This window comes from Camellia sinensis, chromosome 8 (genome assembly GCF_055761805.1).
Source record: "Camellia sinensis isolate YWXY chromosome 8, ASM5576180v1, whole genome shotgun sequence".
Classification (NCBI taxonomy): domain Eukaryota; kingdom Viridiplantae; phylum Streptophyta; class Magnoliopsida; order Ericales; family Theaceae; genus Camellia; species Camellia sinensis.
This window is the reverse complement of record NC_138968.1, coordinates 19,640,001-19,657,948: the sequence shown is the minus strand read 5'-3', so window position 1 is coordinate 19,657,948 and position 17,948 is coordinate 19,640,001. Positions and strand designations below refer to the sequence as shown.

The 17,948-nt window shown below is 33.8% G+C and overlaps 2 protein-coding genes across 7 annotated transcripts in view; both read left to right on the top strand.

Moving 5' to 3' along the window:
• The first annotated feature begins 8,324 nt into the window (after window positions 1-8,324).
• Window positions 8,325-17,192, top strand: LOC114259764 (uncharacterized). 6 transcript variants are annotated; one of them, XM_082882193.1, is made up of 17 exons: window positions 8,417-8,496; window positions 10,147-10,249; window positions 10,369-10,774; window positions 10,859-10,981; window positions 11,389-11,530; window positions 11,611-11,918; window positions 12,487-12,545; window positions 12,686-12,780; window positions 13,251-13,353; window positions 13,476-13,570; window positions 13,663-13,725; window positions 14,761-14,836; window positions 14,938-15,046; window positions 15,328-15,440; window positions 15,610-15,668; window positions 15,950-16,055; window positions 16,636-17,192. In XM_082882193.1, the coding sequence occupies exons 2-17, from the start codon at window positions 10,247-10,249 to the stop codon at window positions 16,768-16,770; spliced, it is 1,995 nt and encodes a 664-aa protein (XP_082738319.1). In that variant the 5' UTR covers window positions 8,417-8,496; window positions 10,147-10,246; the 3' UTR covers window positions 16,771-17,192. The 6 variants fall into 6 exon arrangements, 4 of the variants coding, with proteins under 4 accessions (XP_082738320.1, XP_082738321.1, XP_082738322.1 ...); XR_014337427.1 differs by having other exon boundaries at window positions 8,426-8,496; window positions 15,539-15,668; XM_082882194.1 differs by lacking the exon at window positions 10,147-10,249 and having other exon boundaries at window positions 8,325-8,496.
• Window positions 17,193-17,711: 519 nt separating this feature from the next.
• PKP-BETA1 (plastidic pyruvate kinase beta subunit 1) overlaps window positions 17,712-17,948 on the top strand; it is a 13,771-nt gene continuing 13,534 nt past the window's right edge. The window contains exon 1 of the mRNA XM_028199795.2: window positions 17,712-17,948. This exon is cut by the window's right edge and continues 265 nt beyond it. The gene's annotated coding sequence lies outside the window, so the exon portion shown is untranslated.

The following is a 17,948-nucleotide window of genomic DNA, read 5'->3' as shown; positions in this document are numbered from 1 at the left end:
TTGATGAATTGGTGATATTGTCATGGTGTTTGGTAGTATGTAGTTATTATGAATATTCACACTGCTCCCCCTCTCTTTTTGGTTCAATGTGAATTCCAAAACAACTTTTTGATATTATCGTTGTTGTGTTTCCTCTTCACATTTGATTGTAACGAATTGATGTGAAATACATGCCAAATAAATTTGTGCTAATGCCAACACAAATGCAAAATCCATCCCCAATCGATTTAATCCTTTATCAGATGTAAATGTTTACATTATTGTCCATAGATGCGAACATTCATATCAGTGTCCAAAGATGTGAATGTTCACACTTGTGCTTAGATATGTGAATGTTCACATCAATATTTCAAATATTCGCATTAGTGTTTTCATTGTAGGAAATAATAAACTCAATTGATTTTTTGAATGTTCACACCATGTATTTGATCAATGTAAATGTTCACACCATGTATTTGACTTTTATTGTTTTATCCTATGTTGTATTGTGTTCATGTGAATATTCACATCATAGTTTTGCTTAATGCAACCATGGTCACATCATTCCACTATTCACAACACATATAGTTTGTACTTGTTATCATTTACTATTTGTGACCATTAATAGTAAATTTGTTTCTAATTGAACAAACAGATGTTGCCGATAGATTTCATGTCAAAATAAAAAGAGAACAGTTTTACGTCAAAGACAAACTTGAACAAATAGCCAGCCCCCCTTGAAAAGTGAATATGAAAAAGGTTAACTACCGATCTAACATCATTAGGTTAGTGAAACTAATGATGAGTACCAAGTTCTCGGATCTTTAGCTGAATTGTTTGAAGGAAACGCCATTTTGGCAGTTGTTTAATGTGTTGAGGATCGGTAAAGTTGACCTCAACAAATGCATGAAGTTCAATGATGTCATCATGTGCATACTAGAGACATATAAGGAATCTAAAGACACATTTTACATCGGCGAGAAAAATATGAATAATTCCACATCCTTTGTAATTTTGTAAATATTAGAATACATTGGACAAAAGAACCATAATTAGTTATTTTGATTGTGTTTAATAAGACACAATGGTATGTTGTCATAATACTTGCTACTAGAAAGTCAATGTTAATATTCATATTGGTTTATGTTATTTTATAATTATGTACAAATAACCATTGGCTTAATGTAACTAAATTAATTCATTTGATATGTTTATTTGTGATGTTAACATTCACATCAATAATCTGATTATGCATAAACATACACTCCATGTTTGCGTACACACAAAAATGATGGTTTGTGCTTAATGCAATGTTGATGAAGTCATATTTTTAAAGATTAAAAAATCAATGCGAACATTTACATTGTTGTCAGCTGCTTTACAATTGTGTACACATAATCATTGGCTTAATGTGATTTGTGGGCAATGCAATTTTGGTGTGAACTTTAATATCACCATTCCATATTAGTAATTAACACTTTGAAACCATAGTGTCTTCATTTATATTCCAGAATTCATGTGAAACTTCACATTCGTATATTTTAGTGTGAATATTCACATCATGTTTGTATTCAAAATGAAAGCTGAGGTTTGTTGTTGTGTAAGTTGATGCAATGTTGATGTGAACCTTCACATCACCTTGTCATAGTGGTAATGAACATCGTGAAAACATATTTACCATTGAATATTATATTGGTGTGTGAATAATATTAACACCAATTGATAACACAATGACAAATTTTCAATTCAAATTAATGTGAATATTAACACTGATCACATCATGCAAAAAAATAGCTAAGTCTATATTTTGCACAACTAATCCCAAAACCGAACACTTTATGAACATTTACATTGTTCATGTGATGTGAATATTCACCATATTCAAAAATTTAAATCAAAACTCAAACACATGATCAGCTAAGACCAACAACCCCATACAACCAACCAACCAAAATTTAATCTAGATAAATAATGTTAAAAGTAAGAAACATATCATACAATCCTTCATACGCATTCACATTCTTCTTACGATGTGAATATTCACCACATTCAAAAAACAGAGCCATATCTCAACCATATAACCAGCCAAAACCCATAATCCCATTCAACAAAATAAAACTTGCATGTCCATCAATTCCAGAAAATGAAGTTGGAAAAAAAAAAATTTAACAACATAGACTGGATACAAAAATGAATGTTCACACCATGTATTTGACTTTTATTATTTTATCCTAGTTGTACTGTGTTCATATGCATATTCACATCATGGTTTTGCTCAATGCAACCATGGTCACATCATTCCACTATTCACAGCACATATAGTTTGTACATGTTATCCTTTACTATTTGTGACCATTAACAATAAATTTGTTTCTAATTGAACAAACATATATTGCTGATAGATTTCATAGCAAAATAAAAAGAGAACAGTTTTACGTCAAAGGCAAACTTAAACAAATAGCCAGCCCCCCTTGAAAAGTGAATATGAAAAAGGTCAACTACCAATCTAACATTATTGGGTTAGTGAAACTGATGATGAGTACCAAGTTCTCGGATCTTTAGCTGGATTGTTTGAAGGAAATGCCATTTTAGCAGTTCTTTAAAGTGTTGAGGATCAGTAAAGTTGACCTCAACAAATGCATGAAGTTCAATGATGTCATCGTATGCGTGCTAGAGAAATATAATGCATCTAAAGACACATTTTACATTGGCGACAAAAATATGAATATGAATTCTATATCCTTTGTGATTTTGTAAATGAAAAACCATAATTAGTTATTTCGATTGTGTTTAATAAGACACAAGGGTATGTTGTCATAATATTTGCTACTAGAAAGTCAATGTTAATATTCATATTGGTTTATGTTATTTTATAATTATGTACACATAACCATTAGCTTAATGTGACTAAATTAATTCATTTGATGTGTTTATTCGTGATGTTAGCATTCACATCAATAATCTGATTGTGTATAAACATACACTTCATGTTTGTGTACACACAAAAATGATGGTTTGTGCTTAATGCAATGTTGATGAAGTCATATTTTTAGGGATTAAAAAATCAATGTGAACCTTTATATTGTTGTTAGCTGCTTTACAATTGTGTACACATAATCATTGGCTTAATGTGATTTGTGGGCAATGCAATTTTGATGTGAACTTTAATATCACCATTCCATATTAGTAATTAACACTTTGAAACCATAGTATCTTCATCTATATTCCAGAATTCATGTGAATCTTCATATTCTTATATTTTAGTGTGAATATTCACATTATGTTTGTATTCAATATGAAATCTGAGCTTTGTTGTTGTGTAAGTTGATACAATGTTGATGTGAACCTTTACATCACATTGTCACAGTGGTAATGAACAAAATGAAAACATATTCACCATTCAATATTATATTAATGTGTGAATAATATTAACACCAATTGATAACACAATAACAAATTTTCAATTCAAATTAATGTGAATATTAACACTGATCACATCATGCAAAAAAAAATAGCTAAGTCTATATTTTGCACAACTAATCCCAAAATTGAACACTTGAACATTCACATTGTTCATGCGATGTGAATATTCACTATATTCAAAAATTTAAATCAAAACTTAAACACATGATCAGCCAAAATAAAAAACCCCATACAACCAACCAACCAAAATTTAATCTAGATAATAACGTTAAAAGCAAGAAACAGAGCATACAATCATTCATATACATTCACATTCTTCCTGTGATGTGAATATTCACCACATTAAAAAAACAGAGCCATATTTCAACCACATAATCAGCCAAAACCCATAATCTCATTCAACCAAATAAAACTTGCATGCCTATCAATTCTAGAAAATGAAATTGGAAAAAAGAATTTAACAACATAGACTGGATACAAAAATAGTTGCGATTCAAATCCATCTCCTCTTTCCCTTTGTTTCAATTCAGTCGAATGTGGGTTTCAATCAATCTACTAAACAAGTTCGTAATCCATCACCTCTGATCCTTCGATTCAAATCCTCATCTCTTCCTTTGATTTCTAGTTGAAATCATAACTATGGCAGGAAAAAAAAAAAAAAAACAGAGCACAAACTCTGGGTCGTTATCTTCTCTCCTACAAGAATGAAACCCTACCGCAACGAAATACTACCATGAACTCTGTGTCGTCGTCTTCTCCCCTATAGGAACGAAACCCTACCACAACAGAGACAAATGGAAACGTGTATATCATTCTTGTATATAATATATATCAATAATAGACATAAGGGTATAATAATCTAACAAAAAATATAAATCAGGAAAAAAAGACCTTATGGAATAAAAGTATAAACACATGAGACTAATTAAGTTATAATTTTTTTTTGTGGACTTATTGGGATAGAACATCTCTAAATGAAATTTATCAATAAAAAATCCAAAAACGTTACTATGAAGAATTGAATTTACAAAAATGGTATTGTTATATTATTTTATGATATTTTTATATAAATTTGTTGGGTTTCAAAAAATAAAAAATCAAAATCAAAATCAAAAGGATAAAGCGAGAGGGACACGACCCCCTAAGCCTTTCTTGGCTTCACCCAGTCTATGACCCATCTTATCTTATATGTTTTACTATTATTTTTATTTTAAAAAATGTTTATAATTATTGTTTGTGGTTTTTTACTTGTGAAAAGGCAAGAGGTCGCATTAGTTAATATAGTCAATTTTTTTAGTCTGAAACTTTTTTGATCCAATTTTTTTAGATTTATTTGGTTTTTGTTTTGGGACTTTTTTAACTTTTATAAGAGAAAAAATATAATGATTATGGATAAAAAGTGATATTTTGTCTTATTGACTTATATAAATTATTTTGTCTTTTTATACTTTTTTAATCCCAAAATCTTAGCCAAACGAGCACGTAACATGTATTTTTTATCAAAACTTTATATTAATTCTTTCATTTTCAATTCTTGCAGTAAGATCCTTGCACTTTTATTCAAGTTTAATATCATAATTTTGTCTATCTAGCTTCAAAAATGTTTTTAACATGAGTAAGTTTTTTTGGCTATTTTAGCCACAAAAGATAAAATAGGCTATTTTAGCCACAAAAAACAAAATATCACATTCAACCCATAATCATTACATTCTTCTCTCACAAAAAAAGTCAAAAAAGCCAAAAAGCTCTTCCCAAACCAAACTTTTTAGCCCAGGCTAAAATAACCAAAAAAACAAAAAGCCAAAAAGTCAACCCACTTCCCAAACGGAGGCTTAAACAAAAAAAATTAGACTCACTTTTTAAATTTAATAATTAATTAACCAATCAATCTTGTGTTTTTTTTTTCCATATATTTTCTAATCATTAACTAATCACCTCACTTACACATTATTAAATTTAGAAAGTAAGTCTAAAAAGTAAGCTTTGTGTACTATTTTCCTTTAAAAATTGACCATTACGTATCATATTAGTCGCTACATAATTAGATTTTGGTTTTTCAATGTTGTTATTTACGAAGATATGTACAATTAGGTATTGTCCGATAACAATCGATATGTGACCATATTACTGACAAATATACATCCTTAATATCATTATTTGAAACCATGTCACACATTATATTTTTCTTGTTTCATTAACGCCTTTATATTTTAACTAAAATTTCATTTTAAACTATACTTTTAATTGTGTCATAAAAATATGTCTCAAATGCCGCATGCTAAAGTCAAGTTTGAGAACCACTTAAAATAGTTAAAATGTTAAAAAGTTACTATAAAAAAGTCAATAATTTTTTTTATTTTTTTTATATATCTTTTTGTAAAAAGTTAAAAAAATAAATTAAAATAACTAATTCTCAAAACAATCCTAATTATCATTAGTCTTGTTAATGTCAAATAGATTATGTGTAAAAAATTGACGTTACATATGTACTACAAGCACATAAAAATTCATAGAAGTGCGATGAAATCATTTGAGAATTAATTATTTTAATTGATTTTAATTATTTTTTTTTTTATAAAAAAACATATATAAAAATAAAGAGATTGGATGTTTTGATTTTTTTTTTCCAAATAGGGTTGTGAAAATTTGAGTACTTATAATTTTCAAATAAAAAAAAAAGTAAAAAATGTAACATTTGATAAAAATATGAGGATCAATACGTAATTATGAGAAAATTGTGTAAAACTCCAAGCGTTTACGAATTACACTTAAACTGAGAAGATAAGGGTGTGTTTGGTAACGTTTACGTTTTCAGTTTATATTTACAAAATTTTTATAAACTGGTTTTTGTTTATTTTTTGTTTATTTTTAGAAAAACATAAACTACAAATGCGTTTGGTAATTGACAAAATGTTTAAAAAAATTTAAAAATATAAAAAAGAGTGAGAAATGGCAAGTGGTGGCAAGTGGCGGCGGAAGACGGTGGTAACGGTGGGTGATGGGTAGCTGGTGGTGGTGGCGGGTGGGTGGGTGACGATGGCAGGTGGTGGGTGGTAGTGAGTGGGAGGTGGTGGTAGCGGGTGGCGGGTGATGGTGAGTGGCGGATGGCGGGTGGTGGTGGGTGGCGGGTAGGTGGCGGGTGGCGGGTGGTGAGTGGCCGATGGTAGGTGGTGGTGGGTGGCAGGTAGGTGGCGGGTGGTGGTGGTGGGTGGGTGGGTGACGGTGGCGAGTGGCGGGTGGTAGGTGGTAGTGAGTGGGTGGTGGTGGTGGTGGTGGCGGGTGGGTGGCGGATGGCGGGTGGTAGTGGGTGGGTGGTGATGGTGTGTGTGGGGGTGGGTGACGGTGGCGGGTGATGGGTGGTAGCGAGTGGGTGGTGGTGGTGGTGGTGGTGGCGGCGGGTGGTGGGTGGTGGTGGTGGTGGGTGGTGGTGGCAGATGGGTGGCGGGTGGTGGTGGTGGTGGATGGGTGGGTGATGGTAGCGGATGGTAAGTGGTAGCGAGTGGGTAGTGGTGGTGGTGGTGGGTGGTGGGTGGTGGTGGCAGGTGGGTGGGTGGTGGGTGATGGTGGTGGTGGTGGTGGCGGGTGGGTGGCAGGTGGTAGTGGGTGGCTGGTGATGGCAGGTGGTGAATGGTGGTGGCAGGTGGGTAGTGAGTGGTGGTGGCAAGTAAGTGGCGGGTGGTGGTTACAGCCGGTGAATGGTAGTGGCAGGTGGTGGGTGGTGACGGGTAGATGATAGGTGGGTGGTGGTGGTGGTGGTGGTGGTAGCGAGGGGTGGGTGGGTGGGTGGTGGTGGTAGTGGTGGCGAGGGGTGGATGGTGGTGGCGAGTGGGTAGCAAGTGAGTGGTGGGTGGTGGGTGATGGTAGTGACGGGTAGTAGCTGGTGATAGCAGGTGGGTGGTGAGTAGTGGTGGCAGGTGGTGGTGGAGGTGGCGGAAGACGGTGGTGGAAAATGGTGGCGGGTGATGGCTAATGTTGGGTGATAAAAAAAAAAAACTGAAAACTCAAAATGGAAACACATTTTTTGTGTTTTTATTTTTTGGCCAAATTTATAAACTGAGACCACTGATTTATAAATCAAAAATTTTACCAAACAAGTTTTTATTTGAGTTTTTAAAATTTTTGTAAATATAAACAGAAAACTGAAAACGTAAGTGTTACCAAACGGCACCTAAATGTGCAGATACGTGTTCAGACGTGGCAATGACTGATTGGTAAAGTCCTAGACATTACAAGGGTATTTTTGTAATAGCAAATGAAAATGCCAAATGTTCTCAACTCAAAGATTTAGAAAGAAATTAAAAAAAATAAATAAAAATAAATAAAATGTGAATAAAATATAAATATATTTTATATAATTTTATATTTATTTTCTTTTTATTTTGAGAAAATTATTTATAAGTCCTTATGCTACATATGATCTTACTAAAAAATTTATATTTCCATAAGTCATGTGTGAAATTTGTTGATATATTTACCCTCAATATTAATTATTAATATTATAAATAATAATAAAATCATATATAGGAAATTGAATGTTACCATAAATTATATCTATGAATGTGAATTTGAATTTCAAAATACACATTTGCGAAACGTAACGTGACACGTACATAAACGTAACGTAACGTGACACCTACATAAACGTTACGTTTCGTAAACTTACTAAGTTTTTGATTTTTTTAAATTGAATGTGATCTAGGGTAATATTCAATTTCCTATATATAGTTTTGCCATTATAGTATATAATATTATATTAATATCATTTATTTACAACTCATAAAATCTTGTAGAATATATTTCTATTTAAATAAGATTTAAAACTCTATAAAAAATTACACAAAACTTAACTTAGCATAAGTATCTGAAATAAAACTCGTAACACCCAACAAAGCTTAAATGTCATCCAAAAGCGAATCAATTTTGGCCACGTCATGTAAATGAAGAGGTATCCCCGACCCGGTTGGCAGCCAATTATTATTTCAACAATGATAGCGTTTGTGAGAGAGAGAGAGAGAGGTGAACGAAGACGGAGGAACCAGAGAGAGAGAGAGGAAGATAGTGAAATTGAACCCGACCGCAAATCAATTGAATGAGGTTGGTGAATTACAAATCTTTGTTCATTATTGTGTTGTTGGATTTGCTGTGTTGTGTGTAATCGATTTGCTTCTTATTAATTACTTCGAGGGTTTTGAATTCGAATCTTTTAATTCTTGTTGTAATCCAATTTTTTTTTCTTGCATTGCTGGTTGATTTTGAGTATAACTGTTTGGTAATGCATTGAGCATGAAAATCTATTTGATAAAAACGCAAACTTGAATTCAGTTCTTGGAGGTTAGGGAAATATTATCGATGAACTAGGTCTTTTTTGGACTGTTTCTGGACTAATCATTGTAATTGGTTTGAGGAATTAGTAAAATGGCAATCATTGAAATTCAATGATCAATCCCAGAATATTTGAATGCCCTTGGTTTTAGTTTGCTTGAGTGTTATTGTAAATGAAATGTTTGTAGCTTTTGCTCCAATGGGTTGCTCTAGTTGTGCTGACAATGCTTAGTCTAATGAAAATTTCATTTGAGTGGTTTTCTTTGTATGTCGGAGTAAATTTTTCCTCAGAATTGTTTTTGATAGGCACTCACTTGCCCATCATTTTAATTTCTTCAATTGCATATTATCAAACACTCATACCACGGTTCTGTTTTTAGGCCTTTTTAATGTCAATGGACATTAGCTATGAATCACTTGAGCAAGTTTACACTTAGCAATCAAGGAGTTCTGTTTGCACTGTAACAGTCCAATTCTTTTCCCATAGAATGGGTTAGAACTACATTTGTATGATATCAAAACGCACTAACTCTAAAATCATATTAAAGAAAGAATGACATTAATGCTCCATTTGGTTTGTAGGAAGGAGATGGAATGGAATGGAATGAGCATTCCTTAAGCTCACTTATGGAATGATCATTCCCTTACAATGGTGAATGACGATTCTATTTGCAATGCATTTTTCATTATTTTTTGAGTCACCCAAACATAGCAATAGATATTTTGATGGAATGACCATTCCATTTCAATAAACCAAACACTACCTAAGTTGTTGGAAACAACTTCATATAATGTGCACTTGCATAAGCTCTTAACGGACATCTATAATTAGCACATTACAGTAATTACCACTGTAGATATGGTCAGTCTGTTACAAGTGAAAAAGTGTTCTAAGGGAAAACTCCATTTACCATTGTAGTTGTTACCACTCTAGTGTTTTTTATTTTCTCTAAAAGCCTGATATTACATTGCACAAATTTGATGATATTCTACATCCATTATACTTGTAAAGATGAGCATTAATAATTTAAAATTGTTGTTTGTATGTAGTTTTTGTGCTTTTTATGTTGAATCGTTGGTTGAAATGTAATTCTCATTACCTTCTTTTTGTTGCCTTATCCCTCCATTTTAATGAATCAACGTAATCCCATTCTTTTTAAGGGGAGATTTAAGCATTCTCTAAACTTTAAAAAAACCCTGGACTTGTGCCAACCTATTACTATGGAAAGATCCATTCCTAGTGTGTTCCTTATGCTTGCAATAGATGATAAGTTACTAATTCTACTGATTTTTGCATGATAGCAGTATACTTCTGAATTGTGGTATAATAACTCAGATGTAAAGTTTCATATATGAGCTAGCTGTTATGTGTTAATTTATGTTTACTTATTTTTTTTTTCTTGCAACAATGGGGTTATATAGTGGACAGCATTCTTGCCAGAGCTTATTTTGTTGCTTGCAGAGAAAATTTAAAGCAACTGATTGATCAACCCTACCTGAATTCCCTTCAGTCATATATTAAATGGTGTGCTTGCAGATTCATGAATGTTATATTTGATTGTTGAGTCGCATGTTGTGAAAATTTGTCATGAGTTGGCCAGTTGTACAACTTTTTCAAATCCTGAAGATATACCTCTCTTTTAGGGCTCTCAGGACAAGATGGAGAATATGCAGTATGCTGAGGAGCTTGTGAAGGAGTTTCTTATCTTCAGAGGGTTTACAAGTACTTTGCAAGCTTTTGAGAGAGAACTAGGCACTGATATAGGCAAAGGATTTCACGTAGATAAGATATTAGAATTAATTTTCTCAGTATACATTCCTCAATTTCGGGCAGAAGATTTAATCGAGGTGCTGAGCTTTTTCAAGAAGTGTTTTTCTTCAGCATCTGAGCTAGTATTAATTTCTACACTATCAAAATTGGAGGGCTCTATACTCCGCTACTATGTAGTTCACGCATTACAGTCAGGAAGGAAGAACAAAGTTACAGAGTTTTTTGGAATGTATGGCAATGACTTGTTGCAAAGAGACAAGGATTGGACTTCATGGTTTGGTGGGATTTTTCTCTTCCTTATCATTTGCTTTATTTTCTCTCGAAATATTTTTCTCTTTATTTAACCTTTTGTATTCCGTGCAGCCATCCTGTATCTTAAGAATCCAAGCATGGATCCCCAGTTTCGCATTTATTTTTCGCAGGAGTGGTTTAATGCCCTCCATCTTTCAGTTAGGAACTTCTTAAGCGAGATGTTTAATGGTACCCATATCCTTAAAATATAAATTTTCACGCATTCGTCTCATAGTTCCCTACCCCAACCCCAATACAAATGCATATAACTGACCATTTATCTTATGCCCAATATTTGCTTTGGAAGCCATTTGAGGTTAATGTTATTCTTTTTTTCTTATGTTGTTCTGTTAAACTGATTAGTAGTTTGTAGATTATGATTATAAGATAAACTGTTAACATTTAGAAGAGGTGTGTACTATGTAAAATGCCAACATGCATAACACGACCAATTAGTAGATGGGGCTTGGCTTAACCTTGACATACTTCTGCTGGTAGTAACCAGGAAACTATTGTGGCTATGTCTTTGCAATCACATTGACCACATACTGTATTATCACAATACTTTTTGATTACGTGGAAATTTTCCTTAGCTAATTTACGCATCCCTGCCCTACTGAAGATCAGTTCTGAAAAGAATACTGTCAACCGACTCAAAAAAGACATTAGGCAACTTAATGTTAGATTGTCTGAACTTCAGGCTTTGTTGGAGGAGAAAGAAGCTCAGTTATTTCGATCAAGGAGGTAAGTGTGGTCTGCCTGGAGATACTTATATTTTTCTTTATACTGTCAATGCTTTGCTTACCACATTATCGTTATAACAGTAATGCTTCATCAGTATTGGAAGTAAGAATGGGCCAGACAAACGGCACAATGAGCTCCGTAACCGGGATTCCATCAACCGGTGTTCATGAAGTGAGTGTTCTCCCATCCAGGGTTTCTCATGAAACTTGTGCACCTGCGAGTGAAGCAGATTCAGCGAAGGATTGGGTTGTTGCTGGACCTGCCGAGGTTTCATCAGAATTGATCCCATCGAAGTTTGCCCAAGGTTCAAGTTCTAAATTAGACCGCCGTCTTGGAGAGAGTGGGACGAGTGATACCCTTGAAATGTTTCGGGATGACTTTTATATTGGTAAGTCATGATTGCATTCATTCTCTCGTTTATATATGAATAAAAACGAGTCATAGCTTAGTGCTCAGTTGTCACAAGGATATGCAGACATGACATAAACACAACGCTTTACGGGATATGGACACAGCAATTTTGAACAAGTGGGCAGGGGAAAACATCTCAATATGTAGAATTTAAGTTCTATTTGTATACATATTTCTATTTCACAAGAGACCAGTATATAATTGATTGATTTGTTCTAGTTTCCATATTAACAATTGCATTACTTGGAAGATGAACCCTCAAAAGCTCTTTTCATCGGAAAGAGTTCCATATACATATTTTCAACATATACTACTACTCATTTTGTATTAGTTATAGGATTTTTTTCCTTTCTTAAAAATTATATTGGAAAGTGTCCAGTGCTTGCTTGACTTGTGCAAGCACTGGACATGTCTTCTCCAGCATAGTATTATTGTGCTTCACAGATGATTTTCTTCTGAACAAAAATAGGGAAATTTTCTATTCTAATAATAAGGAAAATAGCTTCATGCAGTACTGAAAGTAAATATTGATTGTGTTGTTGCAGACACTGGCAGAGAAATGGATGGAGAAGAAGAATTTTTGGAAGTGAAAGTAGATTTTCAGGTTATATGGCTTATAACACCATTTATGAATTTTGCTACTGAAATTCGTTCTCCCCTTGCCCGTATTTGTCTTGTTTATTTACTGCATTTGTTTGTTCATTTATGTTTGATGTCTGTGTAACTTTCTATAACATAATATAGGAGACATTTTTAGGCCACACAAGTCCAATCAGTCGGTGCCGCTTTTCTGCATCAGGAAACAATATTGCCAGTGCTTCTGTGGATGGTACTGTCAGGTATTTATGATGAAAGCTGTTAACATGCTGAGATTACCTATACCAGGAGAGTAATGTGGGAGGCTGATAAGCTAGTTGGAATTTTTAAAGAAAGAAATAGTGCCCTTACTATTAACTTGTTCCTTCTATCTGCTCATATTTATTGACATGGACACCATACATTTTAGGTGTTAGCCTCGAAGTGTTCTGCACTTGGCTGGGTAGTTAAATGAATTTTCATAATATCACGCTTTGATCAGAATTTCAGAATGCTTTTCTGGGTCATTTGTTTGTTTATTTTTTATTTTTATTGCATTGACAATTCAAATTAATGTGGCTGGAACAGATGTGTACTAAAATGTGGTTCATTTTGATTCCATCAAACCTTAGGGTGGTGCATTTATTGGACACATGCTAGATGAGGCCTCGTATAAGGTTTAGTTCATGTTGTGGCCACAATTGCCTTACGTGTTCTTTTTGTTATGATAAAGGATATGGACATATGACCCATCAACTCCAGCATCAAGAAATGCGACCATCTACTGTGGAGCAGAGATCATGTCACTTGAGTGGGATTGTAAATCAGACCGTTTGGTATGTAATTCAATATCATATGAACATGTTTACTCATTTTCATGTTGGGGATGATGTTTGATTGTCTGAAACCAGAAACTCATGGTTGTAATTTTAACTTTTTTTTTTTGGGTGGCCAAAAGCTTCTCATAGGCACTGCTGATGGAGGCATTAAAGCATGGAATGTTGATGCAAAGAGAGTTGTTTGCGATCTCAGCACAACTGAAGCATTTCCAAGGTTATGATTGGATAATTTGGACCTGCTCAAAAAAAAGTTCAGTGATTAACTTTCTGCTGTCTGCTTGTCTTCATGCATTTGGTGTACTGCAGTGTCTTGGATCTAAAATGCAGCCCTGTGGAACCAATTTTTGTTTCTGCAGCAGCATCCAGAGGGTACATTCTTCGTAGACTCAATATTCTATATCGAATTCTTGATTTCTGTGAGTGGGAATGACAATTCTTTTCATGGTTCTTATTGTACATAAAATGTATCATTTGTCTGCGTGCAAGGAGACCAAGGCTGAAGAGGATATGGATTGAATTCGTAACAGTACAATTTTAGTCCCATTTTGCAACTTCAAGTAATGGATTTTGAAGAACTGAGTGGCAGATGTGAACGCATAACAGATGCTATTAGAAAATTCTGTTTTCCCTACTGTGCTTGTGTAGGAAAGCATGCCTTCTGCATCAACAATCTCCATCATAAATATTACTCATCAAAAAAAAATCGTGGTCTTGACTAATAATACATCGAAGGCTCTCTTTTTCTCTTCTTTCATTATTAGCGCTGCCTTTGCCCCTCTTGTTTGTAGCTGCCTTCTTCCTTGAGCCATTACCACTTAAAGCTTATGCCCCTTGGAACCTGAGGAAGTTCATTTAGCTTTCTTTGACTGCTTTAACTGAAATATTAAATCAAGTTTATTTAGGGATTTATGTTTGAGGTCATTTCAAGGCTTGAGTTGGAGAATGTATATCTTTGCTAAGTTGAATGCTTATACAAGACACAATATATATTGACTGATCATAATTGTTGCCTTATGTCATTCTGATATACGTATACCTAATTACTGATGGATTTTGCATGATTAAAAAGTGCAATGCACATGTTTGGTACTATTTATTTGAATTAATGAAGGAGATTCTTTGGTTGACACTGTATGGGTGAATGTATCTTTCTTGTAACTAAATCTATTTCTCCACTGTACTGTATATTTTTGTCCTTTTAAGTACTATTGTAATTGGTTAAATTCTTTCTATTGAGTTGCAGGATTTATGTAACTTACTAATTGACTACTTGTGATAAAAAATTAAAAAAAAACTTCACCAATCCCCATTTTTAATCAATGATTTTAGATGTTATCATCATACTTGTTTATCATTTATGTTTTTGGAATATGAATCATTCTTAGGACCTAGTTTTCTTTATAGGTATGGCACAAGTTATATGGATAAATTGGGATTTGCAAGCTTAACTGTCTGGAACATGAAAACATGGAAGGCTATGGTATGCCCTTGTTTGTACCACAAATTGTACATTAATGTAGGAAGTCAATTTGTCTCTGACTGACAGCTATTATGTCTTAATATTTCTCAACTTTATTGAAGACAGTCCTTCCCCTTGGTGAAGATCCTCCGGCAATTACTTCCTTATGCTTCAACCATAACGGGAAGATTTTAGCAGCTGCTGCAACTGATGGAATGATTCATATGTTCGGTATCCTTATAGTATTTTATGTTTATGTATGAATGGTTATTATATTTCTTAAATTAAGTGTTACACATTTTGCTTTTGAGGCTCAAACGGGTTGCTTTTACTTCTTTGGTTCACCAAGTAAAAAAACATGAAAAAGGAATCATTTTCTTTCTTTTTGGGGCTTCAGAGCTGGGGGGAGGGAGGGGGGATTAAACATTTCTACTTTGAAAGGAAACTTGTCCCCAATCTCATGCTGCACACAAGACATGCGCAACAAATGTATACATCTTAATTTGGCAAAGATATGTCTGCCGGACTACAAATTACTGGGTGGCCGGCTCATGATTCTGCTATTAGCTCTGTTCTTTTTGGGCCTGATGAGACAAGTATTTTTAGCTTGGGGATAGATGGAAAGGCAAGTGCCTCTGTTTCCTCTGATTTTTAGCTTGAGTTAGGGTCATGCATAAAAAGCACTTTCTACCTTACTCTTTTAAATTTTGTTATTTGTTTTAGCTAGCTTGTTGGATTATATTCTTATGCTTAGCCATATATGTGGAATCTCACCAAATTAGCTTCTACTTCAGATATTTGAATGGAGCTTGCAAAACCAAGGTAAAATTCTTTGGTCAAGAAATTGCAGCAGGTACTTGAATTGCTCTACCCTTCAATGTTATGGTAACCTTATCGTTTATTTAGGCTTACTATTAGTTGAAATTTTAATAGAGTCAAGATTGATGGAAGGTGTGGTTTTAATTCTTAAGTGAAGCCCATTGTCAAATCTGTACCTTTTGTTTTTTGGGACAGTCATATTGTGAAAGAACAGAAACAACCCTGCCACTTATATCTTGCTGCATGTGACTCTTTCAATACATATATGAGTATGAATAAGGAGCTTTGGTAACCTGAGTCTATTCCATTATGTAGGTTCTGTAATCGTGATAACTCTGAACATAGACATGAAATGGCTTTAGATGCTAATGGGAAGAGACTGCTGGCAACATCTGGTTCAGTGAGAGCACCCATCTATCAGGTAAATCTTGATTTCCCGTTACATCTCTCTCTCCTATCTCTAAAATCAATGGTTGTTAGAATCTTGCGATTCACAATTCGATTTATACAATTCGATATGAGTTTTATCCTAAACAATCCGATTTGAGTTGTTGAATCTCAAATTAAGTAAATCATACGATTTCATTGTAATTCACTACAATTTATTGTGATTAAGTTATGTTTGCATAATGCTTGAAATAACGTTATTTTCACAAAATAAAAAAAGAGATCAAGGAACTATATTGATCTATGTGATTTTATATGTATATACATATATATAATTAAGCTATATCAATATTTATTTTATTTTAACTACTATGTGTGTACTTTTATATGTATATATATAATCATAGAATCTGTTAAATAAAGTGCATTTTGCGATGCACGATTATTATTGGTCAGTTTTTGTCTTGCTGTATTTTTATGTTTGACTTCCTGACACGGTGATCCCAACCGTTTAATCTGTGGGCCACGTGTTAGTTGTTAAATTTTTAGCTAATTTAAATCTTTTTTGTGGGTCTTAAGCCTCCCAGTTCTGATGCAAGTTTCCATGTTGTCAGGTTCGAGGTCATACAAATGGGATGAAAACCCTTCCTCACAGTGCAGTTATAACCACTGTAGATTGGCATCCAACCTTGCCCATTTTCTTGACTGGTTCAGCTGATCACTCAGTCCGGGTGACATCCACGTTGTGACGGTTTTGTTGGTTCTAATTATAAATTTATTTCTGGTTTTTAGAGCACCATGGCGTGAATTATACTCCAGGGAAAATGATTCAACCAAGTTCTCATTGGTGTGTCTTTCACGGATTTTGTCTCAAAGGCGATAATTAAGGTGTAATTCATCAAACAGTTTATGTTATAATGGATTGATCAATTTTTGGCTTCTTTTGTGTGTGTTGAGCGAGAGAGTGAGAGAGAGAGAGAGAGATGTGGATGACCTTGCAAACATTTGCAATGTGTTTGTGTCATAAAATTGATATTGCGTTCTATAGGAGAAGTTATTTGGTAGGTTCGATGGTTGAGTAATGAGATTTGGTTTGTCTTTTGGACATGATCGACCTGTATCCAACTTTGTTTCTCAAATTTCAATGATTTCATTTTTTTATTATTATTTATATTTAATGTATTTTGAGTAGCTGATCAAGAAGTATGCTTTTCTTTTCGTCAATGTGAATTTTCTTTCTGGAAATATTTAAGTGTAATTTTTCTCAGATTAAAAGTTTTAATGATTAGAAAATAGAAATTAAAAGAATCGTCCCTTAATTTTTAGATAATTAATTTTATTTTAAAGTTATTTTAGCTAATTTTATTTTATAAATTATAATAAAAAGTTAAAAGCGGTAGGGTCTCCAAAAAGAACCAAAAATAGAAAAAGAAAAAACCAATGCAAAACTGTTCGCAGCATTTTACTCTTATATAAATTTTAAAAAAAAAATTTCAAATAGGGAGCCATAATTGTAATTTTTTTAATTTTTTTTTTAAAGTTTGCTGGCAAAAAATCACAATTGTAATTAGGAATTCAATGCTTTCCACATGTGATGATGTGACATTAATTTCGATGGTATAATAGTGGAGCAACGCGTTCCAATCCGTGTCGCGACAAATAAACGGCGTCGTATAATGTATTCAACATTGGAGATATACCTTTTCACCTTGACAAAACAAAGTTTCCGTTTTCTCCCCTACACCCCAAAACAGTGCGTTTGAATAAATTTCAGCTCAAAGACAAACAGTCCCTCGTTTCTTCGATACAACCGAAGCTATCACCCCCTTCCCTCTCCACCAAATTCATCGGCGATTTCTCCAAAGAAAGCTAAATTTAGAGGCAACACATCCAAACCTCACTTCAATCAATCTTCTCTTTTTCTGTC

Excerpts from the sequence above, each read along its gene's own strand:
- LOC114259764 (XM_082882193.1), top strand. Across the intron at positions 14,837-14,937 it reads TGAAAACATGGAAGGCTATG|ACAGTCCTTCCCCTTGGTGA; the intron begins GTATGCCCTTGT and ends ACTTTATTGAAG. Across the intron at positions 15,047-15,327 it reads TGGAATGATTCATATGTTCG|ATATGTCTGCCGGACTACAA; the intron begins GTATCCTTATAG and ends AATTTGGCAAAG.